At 43.5% G+C, this 15,224-nt stretch overlaps 1 protein-coding gene across 3 annotated transcripts in view; it reads left to right on the top strand.

Moving 5' to 3' along the window:
* shq1 (SHQ1, H/ACA ribonucleoprotein assembly factor) overlaps positions 1–15,224 on the top strand; it is a 56,445-nt gene that overhangs the window by 22,743 nt on the left and 18,478 nt on the right. For all 3 annotated transcript variants that reach the window (XM_038285247.1, XM_038285245.1, XM_038285246.1), the window contains exons 8-10: positions 4,242–4,399; positions 4,701–4,754; positions 9,766–9,889. In XM_038285247.1, coding sequence (XP_038141175.1) covers positions 4,242–4,399; positions 4,701–4,754; positions 9,766–9,889 — 336 coding nt within the window. The remainder of the gene's footprint in view (positions 1–4,241; positions 4,400–4,700; positions 4,755–9,765; positions 9,890–15,224) is intronic.

The raw sequence follows: 15,224 nt of genomic DNA, 5'->3' as shown, positions 1-15,224 counted from the left end.
GATGACAGTCATCTTGACCCGGTGTGAGAGGGGGGGCCGCCTTCGGAACTGGAGCCTGTAGCCATTGGTTAAGGTGGCAACCACCCATGGATCTACGGCATGAGCAGCCCAGAAATTCAGCTGCTGATGGGAAAAATGTCAGACGGCTGGCCCGGTGGCATCATCTTCTATCCCCACGGCCCCTGGGGGCTCTGGGGGGAGGGCGTCCAGGATTTGAGGCCCGGGTCTGTCTAACAGGGCGGCAGACTGGCTCACGAAAGTCCCTCCTCGGTCTCTGCCGCACATCATGGGGATAGGAACCAATAGGTCTGCCACCAGTCTGAGGTCGTGGCTGAACGCTGGGGGTAGTGGCAGGGCGGCCCGAACGCTGGGGAAAGGCAGGTATGCTCCTGCGAAGGCCGGAAAGCTGCTGGCTAGTCTGACGTGCCTGAGCAGTCCGTTCCAGCGCCTCCAAGGCAGCTGATCCAAACAGCTCCCCTGGTACAACCGGGACACCCCTGAGGGTCCTACGGCATGCTTCAGTCAGAGGAGATTGTGCCAACCAGACCTGTCTACGAGCTTGGACAAGGAAAGACATGACTCGTCCAAGCTCTCTGGTCATCAACGCGAAGGCCTGCAGCGCTGCGTCACTATAACCAACCGCCTTACTTGCACCACCAGTGTCCTGAACAGATGCAGACAGGGCAAGCATGAGGTGCGCCAGAGAATTGCCAAGGCGGCCAGCACGCGCTCCTGCATTGTACGCCTTACAGAGGAGGTCATCTGTAACCCGACATTGAGTCCGCGGGCACCGGACATCAGGACGCAGGGCTTCATCTGGTGACACAATCAGTGAAGCAACAGCTGGTTCAATTGCTGGCATACGGTCCAGGCCGGCCTTCACCGACTCATGCATGGCAGCTAATACACGACCATCCGATGAGAGACGTGACAGCGCTCTCGGTTCCCGCCAACAGGCGTGTAACTCCTTCAAGTACTCCTCTGATGGAGGTACAGAAAAAGGAGTAGGAGCCCTTCCACGTCTGAAAAAGGCACTGCCGGAGCTGGATGCCTCTCCTTGTGCGAGTTCCAGCTGCAGCTGCTTCAGGGCCATGACCTCCCGCATGGAACCGTCACCGGCCTCTCCAACCGCACTCTGAGATGAAAATGAACCAGCCTCAGAGGCTTGAGAGGACCCTGCCTCCTCCTCATCTCTAAAATGAGAAGCGGAAGCAGCCAGAGAGATAACGTCATCCTCTACAACCAGCTCGGGCATTGGTGGGGAAGAGAGCCCAACCACTGGGAGCGAGGGATCAGATTGCCGTGTCTGCAACAAGGACTTCATCTCTGCCAGCTCTGCTGACAACTGCTCCACCCTTGTGGACAGGCCCTGGTCAGGTTTGGCCCGCTTCCTCCGGGGGAGGGGCACAGATGCTGTGGTCCCACCACGGCGCTTAGAACGCTTGGGGGGAACCACCTGCCCAGAGGGCGGAAGGTCCGAGCCCTCCTGGGGGCACAACTGGGCCAACCGGGCCACCCTCACTGCATGGGGCATAAAGCTGCAGTTCATACAGGGGTTCTCAGACAGCGCCTCCAAAAGGTGCTCATGTCCAAGGCAGGTAGGGCACAGGTCGTGGCCATCCTCTGCCTGCAGGGCAGCCCCACAATCCATGCAGCTGTGAGAGCCATCCATGTCGAAGGCCGACAAGGCTTAAAGAACAGAAAGTTATCGAAAATCGGGAGAGGGGGCGCAAACGCAGCCGTCACCAATTACAGCAGAGAAACGAAAGAGGCTGCGAGCACAAGGCAGCCGATACTGGGAGAGGGGGCGAGAACCGCTACAGTCACCAGGTATAAAACCAATAAACCAAAAAAGCTAACAACGTTAGCTGTATGGAAACTTAAGTTGGGAGTAGGAGCGAACAACGCTGCCGTCACCAATTAAGAGAGCAGACCAACGAAAAGGCTGCAAAAAAGGTTGATTTTGGGAGAGGGGGCGAAAACGCTGCCGTCACCATTCATAACTAAGCAGACCGATGAAGAAGGCTGCAAACAAACCAAAAAAGGCTAACAACGTTAGCCGTCTCCAACTTCGGCAAACGAAGTAGACCACACTTGGTTGGGAGAGGGGGCGAAAACCGCGGCCGTCAATAATTATAGCAGCGCAGACCGGTGAAAAAAAGGATGCAAAAGTAGGGAATATACTGGGAGAGGGGGCGAAAACCGCTGCCGTCACCAGGTATAACACCAACAAACTAAAGAAGCTAACTACGTTAGCCGTATATAACTTCGGCAGTGAAGTTATTCACACTGGGAGTAGGGGCGAAAACGCTGCCGTCACCAGTTCGAAACAAAACAGCACGAAGCTGTAGGTAAAAAGCTAAAGTCGTGAGCCGGGAGAGGGGGCGCGGACGCTACCATCACCAGCAAACAACTCACTTACCTTCCGTATTCCTCAGAATCGACCCGTTGCAGCCCTGGGAGGGCGGAGAATAACCGCAACTCCGGTCAAGATACAGGGGCTTCAGACAACGGGGAAGTTAGCGAACCGCTTGCGAGAAGAAAAAAGGAGCAGAGCAAAGGATGACACCAGGCTATATAGCTTCCGAGTGGTCATCCGGTGTCACAGGTGTGACTCTGTTGGTATAATTACTCGAACTGCGCATGCCCGAAGGGAACATTCAGTGCTTTCAGCACCGCCCTCTGGCGGTCAGTAGGGATGAAATAGAACTGAACTTAGATATTCTTTGAAAAAATTGCTAAAGCTTCCATGACAGCCATATATAATTAAACCATCTTCAAAAACATTAGTTGTTTCTTTATCGTAATTTGGTCACGATTAAGAGCCATTGTAGAAGGTCCAAAGAGCCACTTGTGGCTACGGAGCTACAGGTTACAGAGCTACAGGTTGCAGACCCCCTGATGTGGACTGTGTCCACTGTGTCCATCTAAAATATCAGAGAGCAGAATGTGGTAACCCTGGAGGAGATATAAAGATCCACAGTTCAGTGGGGAGAATTTGTCATTAAGCTAATCTGCCATTAATCCTGGAATTATAGACAGTGGCAAACATCATCCATTGCTGAAAGAAGGGAATGAAAAGATTTGTGTAGAAGTGTTTCTTTTGCAAATGGGCTCAAAATTTTGTCAATATTCTGCTAATGTCAACAACAAAAAAAGCCAATTAGTTTCCATTTAGTTAGAAATGCAGTTAAAATTACACATGAAGCTGTTTGTTCTCACCATCATCCTCCCGCCACCTCTACCTCTTTGTTGTTTTTTCTGTAAGTACCATCTGGTTGTTGATCACATCGCAAAAACTATTTCATTTTTGTAGGATACACACATTTTGATAAGATAAAAAAAAAAATTCTAGCACAAAAACGTGTATTTTTATCATCAAGATTGTTTATTTTGTAATAATAATTTGCACACTTACATGCTCAACGGAAAGATAGCTACAGAAATTTAGAAAAAATGCTCCGATCACATTAGAATAAACATCTGATCTTTTTGGTCGCCATGCATGTTTTTAAACTAAATATGCATATCACCGCGACTAGACCAGCCTCAGGGGGAAACACATCGGTGGCAGCATCATGCTGTGGGGACGCTTTATTTCAACAGGTAAAGAAAAGCCTGTGAGAGTTATTAAGGAGATGAGTTAAGGGAAATATTTCAAGAAAATAAGGTGGAGGCTCCAAATAACTTGGTATTGGATGTGGAGATTCACCCTACAGCCACAGCTGCAGTGGAACGGTTTGAAAACAAAAAACCTATTCGTGCAATAAAATGGCCTAGTCAAAGGCCAAACCTAGATCCGGTTCAAAGTCATTGGATATACATCTGTTCATTCACAGATTTATTCTTTATTATATACATTTAGTCTGACTTAGTTTTAGCTTTTTTACCCAGAAGAGGAAGGAAGACAATAAAGATGAGTCTAACTGAGCCCAGCGGAAGAACTAAACTTTTGATTCACAGGGTTTGGTACCAATGCACACCACAATTTTCAGATTTGGATAAAATTTTTCAAACATTAAAAAAACAATTTTCTTTCCTCTTAACTTTATAAAAGCCTAATGAGTCCATCGAAGTCTGGGGTTGTATACATAGCCAACTGCACAAAAAGTGAGGTTAGTGAATACATTAAAGCCATGTGATTATTTTCCTTTGAAACTATATATACTGCACCCTACCCCCCATTGGTGCTGTGTTTTAATGCTTTTTTGGGGGATTTTTTTTTTTTTTTTTGTCTGCAGCCATGTCATTTAGTGACGATGAGAAAGAGCAGCTGAGAAAATTCACAAACCGCTCCTACCTGCTGGACAAACCCTCTCGTTACCAAGCGTGGCTCAGCCTGGTCGACATCCTGCTGGCGTACTCCTATGAAGTGCGCTCCACGGAGGGGGAACACAACGTAAGTGGGGAGGGAACTCCTCCTGTGCGCTATTTAGTTTAGGAGGAAAAAGTTTACCATCCTAATATGGTTTTAGACCCCTGCTAGCTTCCATACTTTTAAATCAGTAAGAGAAAACGGTCAGCTCACACTGGGGTGGACTTCTGTGAAGTGCAAAGGCTGATTTCATAGTTGAATGCTCTTCACAGCGTGGTAGAAGTGTCTCATACAACAGAATGGGTTAAGCTTACACTATGAAATAGATGGTAGATTCACTACTATTTTAGGTGCCTCTCTTACTGTTCCACTCCTCCACCCCCAGGTCGAGTCTCAGTGGACCGTCAGAAAACTCAGCGGGACTCTGTGCTGGCTGGAGGTGAGTTTGCCTTAAAGATGCATTTTCTACGTTTTTATTTGACCATTTTACGACTAAATCATGGTTTGATGAAGAGACCAAATCCAATTCATTTATAAGCCTGTAGCTTAATTTGCTGAATTTACGTCATGTTATGTGGGTCAATTAAAGCCATCAATTGAAGCATTATACTCAAAATGAAATTTGTGGACACTCAGAAGCGACAGACACCCAGTTCAACTCAGAATCCAATGGCAACTCCATGTAAGGAGTGAAAAGTAAAAGAAGGAAAGAAACCTGGTGGCGGTATCATTAGAAAACTCTGGCATGCCTCTTGAAGAAGAAAATATATTTCAGGGAATATCAAGCTTTTAAAATGACATTTAATATGAGCTGATTGATAAAAGGAGATGTTCCAGTTAATACATTATTACATGCTTGAATTGAATTCTGTTTTTATTGATGTGATGAAACAAGGCGGTGCGGTTTCATCTGGTTTTGATCTCAGAGAACAAGAAGGTAAACATTATTTGAGGAAACCACAAATCACTTCATTTGAAAAGAGTTAACACTGCCTCAAGTGAGATTTTAATCTTTTTTTTTTTTTAAACAAAAGAAGATACAAAAGACTCCCCTCCCATCAACCTTTTAATGCATCTCTTTGAAACATGGATTGGAAATAATATAGAGGACCTATCTGTCTTCTTTGTGTCCAAATTAGAGATGAACCAGATTAAGGATCTGTGCTGCTGATTTTCGAATGCGCTATTGCTTCTTCTTCCCCTATTTACATGATAAAAATGACACGATGGTAAGAAATGCTGCACAAGTCTCAGCTTCAACAAAAAAAGATTCATCAATCAACCAAAGCGTTAACAATGATGGCCTCGTGTGATCTTGAGGCTGCTGATTGCACTAATGAATCAGATGCACGTATCTGCAGATGTATGGGTCTGTCTCTAAGCTCCCAGTTTGTGGCATTATTGCTGTAGTTTAGATGTGGGGGGCTAAGTCACATGTTCTCTAGAGTTGCACATCTGCTATGCTTCCCCCCTAGCAGACAGCTATGAATCAAACTCAAACCCCAGCTGACACATACCAGTCGGTTAATGAAGCTGCCGCTGCTCCTGCGTCTGCAGAAGCACATCGGCGCACTGCGAGGATCTGGTGTTTGTTGCCTCCACTGTTGTTGTCGCCCACAGTTTCGTTCATGTTCCCCGACGTTTGCCGAGACAGATTGATGTAGCTTATCTTTCATTAATGCCGGGGAGGCATATCGGTGAAAAAAGCCTCCCAGGACACATTTGAATATTTTAATAGGTGTTAGACATGCCTCCATGATCAGGTTAGGGGTTCCTGGAGGAAGCGCTGACTGCAGACTGAGAGCGGGAAGTTTTCCTGTTCTGACGGCAGCGAAGAAGGAAGCGTTCTTCACCTGCCTGGCAGCCCCTTTAATGCTCGTCAGACAGTCGGCAGGGCTGTCAGCTCCCATCATCGTAGCACCTTCCTCCCCCAGCTCTACTTTCCTCTCATTCCATAATCTCTACAACAGCGAGCTCCGTTTTTGATTGGCAGTCTGTCTGCATGTCAATGCTGATACCAGCAATGTTTTCTTGCTCTGTCCTCCCCTTAACTGTTTTTTTTTTTGTCTCAGTTGCTGCCTCACGCTTCTTCTTCCCAAACTCTCCCCCTAAGCTTCTATAGAGCTCCTTCTAAATACTTCATGTTTACTCATCCTCAGTTGAGTGAGCCGGTGTTCCCAAGTCCCGCAGCGTGCAGCAGCAGAGCTTATTTACACTTCTGCTAAATAAGCCCCTGGGAAGGTACGATCCCCATGTCATGCGTTCCCAAGCTAGCGGCACATGCTTAACAAGTGCAGGAGGAGTGAACAGAACGCTGTGATAGATGCGTGTTTCTTTCTTTCGGCTGTGCATCCTTCAAAGCTGCGAACGCCAGAGAGTGATGTCAGTGATTAAAGAGAGGCAGCGATTAACCGGCCAGGAGCTGCAGAGGTGTTTAAAAGCTGCCAGCCCTCATTTGGTTAGCTGTAGTCGTTAGGAGTAATTAGAGCTCCGTCACCTTTGTACCAATGGGAGGTAGTATTTAACCTAAGGAACATAAAAACACACAGAAATGGGCCCTTAAGTCAAGTGATATCATCAATTTCTTTCCCAGTCATTTTAACACTTGAGCTGATCTAAATTTTTTATAAATTTTTTGTTGTAAATCTTTAACCTTCTGATTCAGATTTCTTGTTTAAAGCTGCAAATAATGCTTTGATAAAAAGCTTTGAAAGTTCCTAGCATCTTAAAGGTGCATAGCCTCGTCACTCACCTTTTCAAATGTGCATGCTAGTAGCTCAAGCAATGGAGGTGAGCAAGTGGGGAACTCCCAGCACAGCTGTTAAATTAAAGAAGAAACTGAGATCTAGTATAAATAAACAATTTTTTTTTATTTCAAAACGAATGAGACTCAAGTAGTGCTTAGAATACAGTAGGAATGTTGGTGCTCACTGAGGCGGGAGCTAAAGCTATGGAGGCATTCAGCTGTTGCTGTGAAGTGACTGATGCATGACTAAACATCCTCATTGGTATTTCTACTAGTGACAGTAATGCTATTCTTAGTCTCTACAGTCCTAGTGAAAATGACATTTTACACTGATTGATTGAATTGTTTTCTGTCACAGCGGCTTGTATGGGGAAGAATATTGGAGATTAAATCCAGTTCAGGTCAACAGGAAGAAGCATGTTTATCTGTTGATTAGCGATCATTCCAATGAAAAGGTTTTAGCCTAAGACTTTTTTATCGATTTAATTGAAATGCTTCATACCTTGATGCTTTGTCTCTGTTTCATGTTCGGTGGCAACAGGAATTTCCCCCCCTTGATTTTCTGTTTGGAAGCGCTGGAGAGGAGTTTCTAGAAATTGGAGTTACTGTAGGTGGGTTTGGTCTTCAGCCACGCCAAGTTGATGCTTTACTCCTAGGCATTGTGGGAGGATTTGGGTCTGTTAAGTTGCTGCATCAGTTGTAGCTTTGTGGTCATTCCACGGTACTACCAGCAGACGGCGCTCACTTCTTTTTATGTCTGCTCATGTACCTGTAGCAGGAATTCTATTTAGGCTCAAAAAGGACTAACTAAACACAATCAGGACGGACGTTTGGTGTATTTTACCTCATTTTATCATTATTGAATACTTTCTGGTCTTTTTTGCATAGGCTTATAATGTGACTATGCCACTTTAAATTAACAGTTAGCATTGCTGGCTTTGACAAAGAGTTCTCTGTGAGTGCGTTACCACCTAGAACCTCCTTGCACCAACAGTAAATCTGACCCCTCACCTATAGCAGCGCTTGATACTTTGGAGCAGTTTTCATGTATTTCTTTAAACTGGATCATCCTGCAGTGGACAATAGTGGACTGCAAATACAGTTTACTTGTTCTTTTCAGTCAACATACCTTATTAGGTAGGTTATGTATCTGAAACCAAGACACAACTTAACTTGGTTAGGGTTAGGGTTATTTTGATCTTTCAATTAGTTTTAATTTTGCAACACATGCTGTTAGTCTGTTCAGCTCCCGCTGACTTTAAAGCTGGCGGAAGGCGTGAGTGACTTTGCAAACTGTTTGGCACTGTGTGGCCAAACATCAGACGAATGGAGGATCATGCCTACTCTGTATCACAACGAAAAGCGGCGGACACCGAACCCCCGTCATCTAAGAAGCGGAAACACAACGAGAATAAACGCAAGCGTGACAAGAAACGGCAAAAAACACGGATCAACATTGGCACGGCATTTACACGATGGAAGTCACTGATGGAGGAAAAAGGTTTTCAAAGTGACGCTCAAGTTGCCAGTTTTCTCTTGGACAGGTAATTAATCCTACACACACAATTGTCTAATATCACTGCAGTTTTTGGAGTACAGGATGCTCAGACCTGTCTAAAACAATAACATGCTGCGTGATGATGCTGTTACTTCCAGTATACTTATTCAGCAACGTCCCTGACGTTTCACAGGTAATGATTCAGTAATTTTCTGTAAAATAATTTTCTGGATATATACCTCGGTTACTTCTCTCCGGCTCCTTTGGAGATCTTCAAGCCTTTCCTCCTCTGCTCTCACCCCGCTGGCTCCCCTCTCTCGCCTGGCCCTAGCTGCACGCCCACTCCGGACTCTCTGCCCTCTTCCTCGCCCTCTTCCTCTCCCTCTTCCTCGCCTTGTAACCCCCGTGCCACAAACAAGACTTGGACTCTGTAAACGGGGAATATATATTCTTCCAGCGAACACAATCTCGCTGTTAAACTAATGACTACAATTCCTTCATCTGTTTATATCACCATGCAAAGCAGCTCACCAAAACGTCACAACGATGTAGAAAAAATAACGGGTATATTTATTATCTAAAGTCTAAATGAAATCTATACCCTACACAGACTAATGAAATACTATCTGTAAAATTATCTATGTAAACAAACCTCATCACTTGAGAAGGTAGGTGATGAGGACGTTGTGGAAGACATTTTGTCCCGTAACGCTCGCCGTACTGTTGGGGGGGAGAAGCGGTGGGGGGGAGACGTTCATGTTGCTGCGGTCTGCAGTCTGGACGTTGGATGTCGCTGAAAATTACACACTGTAGCTTTAATGTAAAGTCTTGATCTCTCTTGCTATTTCACAGCCTAAATGAACCATTGATATGCATGCACCTGTGGCAGATGTTAGTGTTTAATTTTGAGGAATCTTCTCTGCGTTGTTTGATTTCATCTTCTTTTTGTTTGCTTGTTTGTTTGTCCTTTTTTTTACTGTATTAGCAGTGAAGCCTTTATTTTATTTTTTTGCATTTTTTTTATTCTATTTTTTTTTATTCATTTCAAACAAATCACAGGTTAACTTTTTCTCTAGTTTACTTATGAAACCAATTAGGATCAATCAAACTAGTGGATATCCAAGTCCAGTTATCAGCCTATATCTTGCACTTATTTAGGTTTTTAAGTTGATGATATTTCTCAAAGACATGCCCTGTCTCCTGCAGACCTACAGCTGCTTGCTTGATGTCCTGGTGTCCTTCGGACGGAGGGTCTTGTGCTACCCACTCTACCGACACTTTGCTTTGGTGAATTCGGCTATTTGTGACACGGTTAAAATTTTACAAACAGGTGAGTCACTGAAAAGCAACACACAACATAAGAGCTGGAGGAAGATCAGTAATTTACTAATTAAACCTTTTCAGTTTAACATGGCTTCAAGAGTTTCTTGTATAAAAAAGAGAAAATGGAAGAACAATAATATACAATTATATAGAAATAGATCTAATGATTTTGGGGGGCGCGTAAACTGGAAATAACAATAAGTAGAATCTGCAAGGCTCAGATTGGATTTTCCCTACTACTGCCTTGCACATGCAAAAGCTGTCTTCCGATTTCTTCCAATGTTTAACATCTGCACTAATAGTAATAAACGAGGGGCTACAAAGGGAAAGAATTTATTTGTAGTTGCCATGTATCTCATTTGCTCACTAAGTGGGAAATCGCTGGATCAATAGTTTGTGAGGCTTAGAAATGGCTTTTCTCACAGAAACTCGCGGGTCAGACTGTTTCCTCTTTGGGACTCGAGTCGGCTCTGCACTGAGCGTCAGTGAATTAAGCTCCGCTCTCTCACCCACAATTCTCTACTCTGAGCCCTGATCCAGCTAGCATGACGTGCAAACGTAGAGGGAACATGTAGACAAGGAGTTTGTTTTTTCTGAATATCTAATTTCCATTGTAGATATAAACATATTTATGATAGCGGTTATCTGATTGCTGATTTTATTGGATTCCTACTGAACTTACCTATAGTTACTCTATAACTGCAGCAGCTCTGAAAACGCTCCTGGCCAGAGCATATGCTTAACCTTCTCAAATCCCCCCACTATCCTCTGCAGGGCCCTTCCCTCTAGCACATTGAAGCTGATTTAACTTTTATTTTTCTTCCTGTTTTTTTTTTTTTATAAAGGGGTAAAAAAGGGGTTTTTCTCTCCCTCTCTATACGCAGGCTTCTGCTAATTCTAGTCATCCTGTTTTCCCCTAAGCCGTGTTTTCATATGTAAATTGCTTTACCTGTGCGCACACAGACGGTATCAGGCTCTGAGCCTAGAAATGATGGGATGTGGTTTAGATGTGAGAGCATGCACCTGGAAAGGCAGCCTGACAGCTGATACACACTTTTTGTGTTTTCGAGGAAAAACAGCCTGACAGCTGGAAACGGTGTCATAAAGAAAGTGCTGCTTAGGAATAATGCAGCAAGTGTTTAAAGATAACATTTAAGAAGGAGGTGCGGGCATGCTTTTACACCTCAGGGAGGGATACCTTAATATCTCTAATCTTTAAAGCGAAGCCCCCGCAGACAGCAGAGAGCCAGCAATGTAAACATACTCAGCATGTGTAAAGACTTAGATCACCCTGCTTCTGACAACTATAACTAAAGAAAATAACAGCAAATTAAAGGCCTTTGAAGCCCCTGATTAGTCCTCGCCTCATTGAGTTGGAAGATTAGTGTGTGAAAGGAGTGTGAAAGTGTGACAGTTTGTCACTCTCTCACCCGAACAGCTTTCTTTAATCTTTGAACAACTCTGTCTGCTTTAACCTGGGTTGCGTTTAGCTCACAAAACCTGCTGCTGGAAGTCAGCTGTTTCTAAATGCTGGATCATACTGGTTGCATACGACTTTTTAATCTCCGATCCGCTTTTTTTCCATATTACACTGACTGCATATATAGGTTGCGACCAGAATCCATGAAATTGCCGCCGAATAACTGCGTTGAAACAAACATGCGGTCTATTTCAGTCGGAGCTACACAACCTCGTCCGACACAATTTTCTGTTGGATCAGACGCAAAATCGCATTCGGTGTGTTCTGGTCTTTAGGCGTGATGCTCTGTCCTGGGGTCCTGGAATGAAAAAAGGGACAAACATGGAAAAATACCACCTGACTTCATTTATTTCCATTGTTTAATATGTCTGAACATTCATCCATCTATCTGTTCTGTCTTTAAATGGGAACCAAATGAATGAACCAAATTAAACAAAACTCCGATAATTGGAGTAAATTTCTACCGTTGATGTTTTAAATGTACAGGATCCCAGTTAGTCGTTCTTATTTCTACCCCTTGTTAAATCTAACACTCTGCCAATGTGAGTCATGTTGTTTCTCCCTAATGAACTGTAACAGCGCAGTAATTTGGCCTGGCTTGTGTCGGGATGTTTCCTTCCAGTATTACTCAACATCCTCATTATTTTGTTATAATGAGGGAAATTTTATTGCATGTTCCAGTTTTAAGTTGCTCCATTGGAGTAGCTATAAAACTAACATTCATAGGTATCAGCTAAACAAACCCATTAAGAGTGGTACATAGGTTAGGGCTTTAAAGGAAACGTTATCCGGTGGTAAATATTTAAGCAGCCCTCCAGCACTGTGGCAGATATCCGTCACAGGGTCCTCCACCTGCAGCCAGAGTGTAACTGAGGAGCCACCAGGCATGCAGGGAGGGGACGGGAAGTGTGGAGGGCAGCATACGGGTCATGGTGCTGTCATCCTCTTACTGACATGACAGAAAAAGTAAATGTCACCTGAAGCTGCATCCAGCTGGCATACGGCCTAGTTCAATCACCTTCCAGATATTTTCCAGAAGCTGCTGTTGTTCCCTGAATACTGAGAAGAATAACAACCAGGAGACATTTGATAAGAGAGAAGTTAAGAGATTTCTGACCTACTTCTGTAAAACCCAGTAAAGACTCAAATGATTTACATCCAGATCTATATGTTTGGCAACACACAGATTTCCATTTCTGTAATGTGACTTAAGGGTGAAAAATCCCATCACAGATTAAATGTTTCAGTACATAAGAGCTGATACAGTGGGTAGGTGGGTCTCGCTTTAACATAGGAAATGGAGTATTAAGAAACCCTCTCTTAATGTTTCTTGTTTAGAATAAACTGTTTTAATCACTGAAGCTCTAACAAAATATGGAAGGTTTCATGTTGACCAAACTAAAGATTTTTCAACGCAAAGTTGGAGACTAAACAAACTGTTGAGCCCACAAACTGGATCCGCATTGTCTGGAGCGTTCAAAGTCGTGCTTTCCTCAAATGTAACGTGATTTTTCAGAACATCACTAAATCCATAAACGCAACAAATAGTTTGTGGAAGAACATGCTCTGACTAAAAGAGGTTTTCTGGTTTGCATAAAAAAATGGTGTGTGATGCAAATTACCAGCGGTCATTCAAAATGGCTTCTGTGTGTAGAAGCGTATGGCAGAAGCAGCGTCATGCAATGGGGATGCTTTTCCCAACAGGGACAGAGTTGTCTTTCTGCAACCTGTGACTTGCTATCAGTCTGTGCATTGCCACATAGTATGGTGGATTGTCAGGTAGCAAGGATAGTCAGAACATCGGCCCCACAGAGGCTTCTCCTTAATGAGGCTTGAGCCACCCAGCGAATGGGCTCAAAAGCATAAGCACTGGGATTTAGACACTTTAGTCCCTTTAGCTTTATCTTCCATCATACCGAATTTCCTAAGTATTGTACGGTTGTGGAGTATCCCTGGTTTTTCTAATGTATTCAACTGGTAGCTGAAGCATCGCATAACCCCATAACATCACAGCTTAGAGTGCTGCAACATGGCGGCGCCTTTCCCAAAAAATTGTGAAACAATGCTAATGTAATCTAATTATTAATAATAGACAACATTTCATAAATTGAGATAGTTTGATTCCACTTTAAGCCAGAATCGGCATATAGCAAAATTACAGAGTTTAACCTTTCCTCTAGTTTTCCACAAGTGGAGAATGTGATACGTCTTACCAAAAAAAAAGCCAAATCTTGCAAGCAGATGTTCTTTTACCACATATGATCTAATTTCTTCTCAGGGCAGACCCCCTCTCCCTGTATAACCCCATGTATGAAATAAGAACCAATTGTTAGTTTAAGCTTTTCCTTGCTGTTTGTTTGTTGTTTATTTGGCTTGGTCTGGAATGCCCCCAGACAACCAGCTCAGACGTATCTCTTTCCGTCTGTGAGATGTTGGCCAATCATGAGGTTATTTATGGTTGATAGGAGGGAGGCTGTAGTAGTTTGGCTTGTCATATAACTTAAAAGTAGGAAATGACAAATGTTGAAAAAGTTGAGGCCAATTCTTTGTGGTTCTGCAAACGTGAAGCATCTGTGGTAGCACAATTTCTAAACCCACATATAATATGCAGGTGTAGATTGTGTTACCTTTGCAAAGACTTAGTCTCTACATTTAATACAAGATTATCTATTTCCCTTCCTTTGAAAACTTCTGTAAAACCTCTGAAATTAACTAAAAAACTAACCTGTTCCGGTGAAGGCACCTGTTTAAAGGCTTCTTTCTAGTAACTCCACATTAACCACAAAACGTGGTGAGTTCTGGTTATATATGCTGCTCAGAATAATTAAAGGGCTGCTATTGGAAGCCACACTGTTAAACTTTTGGCCACTAGGGACACTAAACCTGCAACTTTGAGGTTTTTATCCCCTTGAAAGTGCCTTTGAGCTTTCTTTTCTCAGTTCTTACCTCTGACAAAAACATATTTATTGCGCTTGATCTATACCAGCTAGAAACTCCGGACACCTGTTGTTGGTCTGCTGACCATAAATATGTCACCTGCAACCAAACTGAGCCACATGTCCTCGTTTTACATGGCCAACCTTTTTAAAAAAGGGCAGCCTAACTAGGTCTACGCAGCTTGGAAAACGGCTTTTAAGTTTGTGCACATTACTTTGTTGACCTAGAAATCACTTTTTTGGGTTTCCCCATTAATTGACAGTCATGGTTTGTAAGAGACTGCTGCAGGTCCTGCTCTGTCTGTGTCCTGTGACCTGAACAGATGTGTGGGGTAGAGATGTACAAAGAGCAGCTGAGACACCAATCATTAAATGTATATAGGTCTAAAACAAACTGTGACGTATATGAAGTAGGACATCCAGTTGATCAGGTTTGTCAACAGCTGTTTCTCTAGAACTGACAAACCAAATGATCCAGGAATGATGCGATAGAGCAGGTTCTCCTCCAGTGTATCCTGATCGGATTCTACCTCTGCAAGAAGTTCAGTCATCAAATTGTATTATACTAAACAGTCAACTGTTTGGTTTATTCAACGAAGTGGAAGAGATTAGGAATGTAGACTAGATTAAGAGAGACACAGACTCCTATTGGCTGCTTTCTTTATTCACCCCTGAACTTGCATACAGATTTAGTAGAGTTTGCCTGACCTACCTTTGTCTTAGTAGAAAATTTCAATTTCTATGTGTGAAAGTATTCTCTTAAGGCGTAGTAGAACAGCAGAAAACCAATAGGTCCAACAGTTTGCAGTTGTATTTTAGGTTGTAGGCAGTAAAGGTTTTGCATGTAGGTGGCAGTGCATTCATCTAAGAATAAATTGTTCTTCTCGATATCCTGCTAGATTGATGAGTTGATTAAAGAGTGAAAA

Source organism: Cyprinodon tularosa, unplaced genomic scaffold (assembly GCF_016077235.1).
Source record: "Cyprinodon tularosa strain WSP-4 unplaced genomic scaffold, ASM1607723v1 ctg209, whole genome shotgun sequence".
NCBI lineage: Eukaryota > Metazoa > Chordata > Actinopteri > Cyprinodontiformes > Cyprinodontidae > Cyprinodon > Cyprinodon tularosa.
Note: the sequence above shows the minus strand (reverse complement) of the source record. Positions and strands in the feature narration are given on the sequence as shown.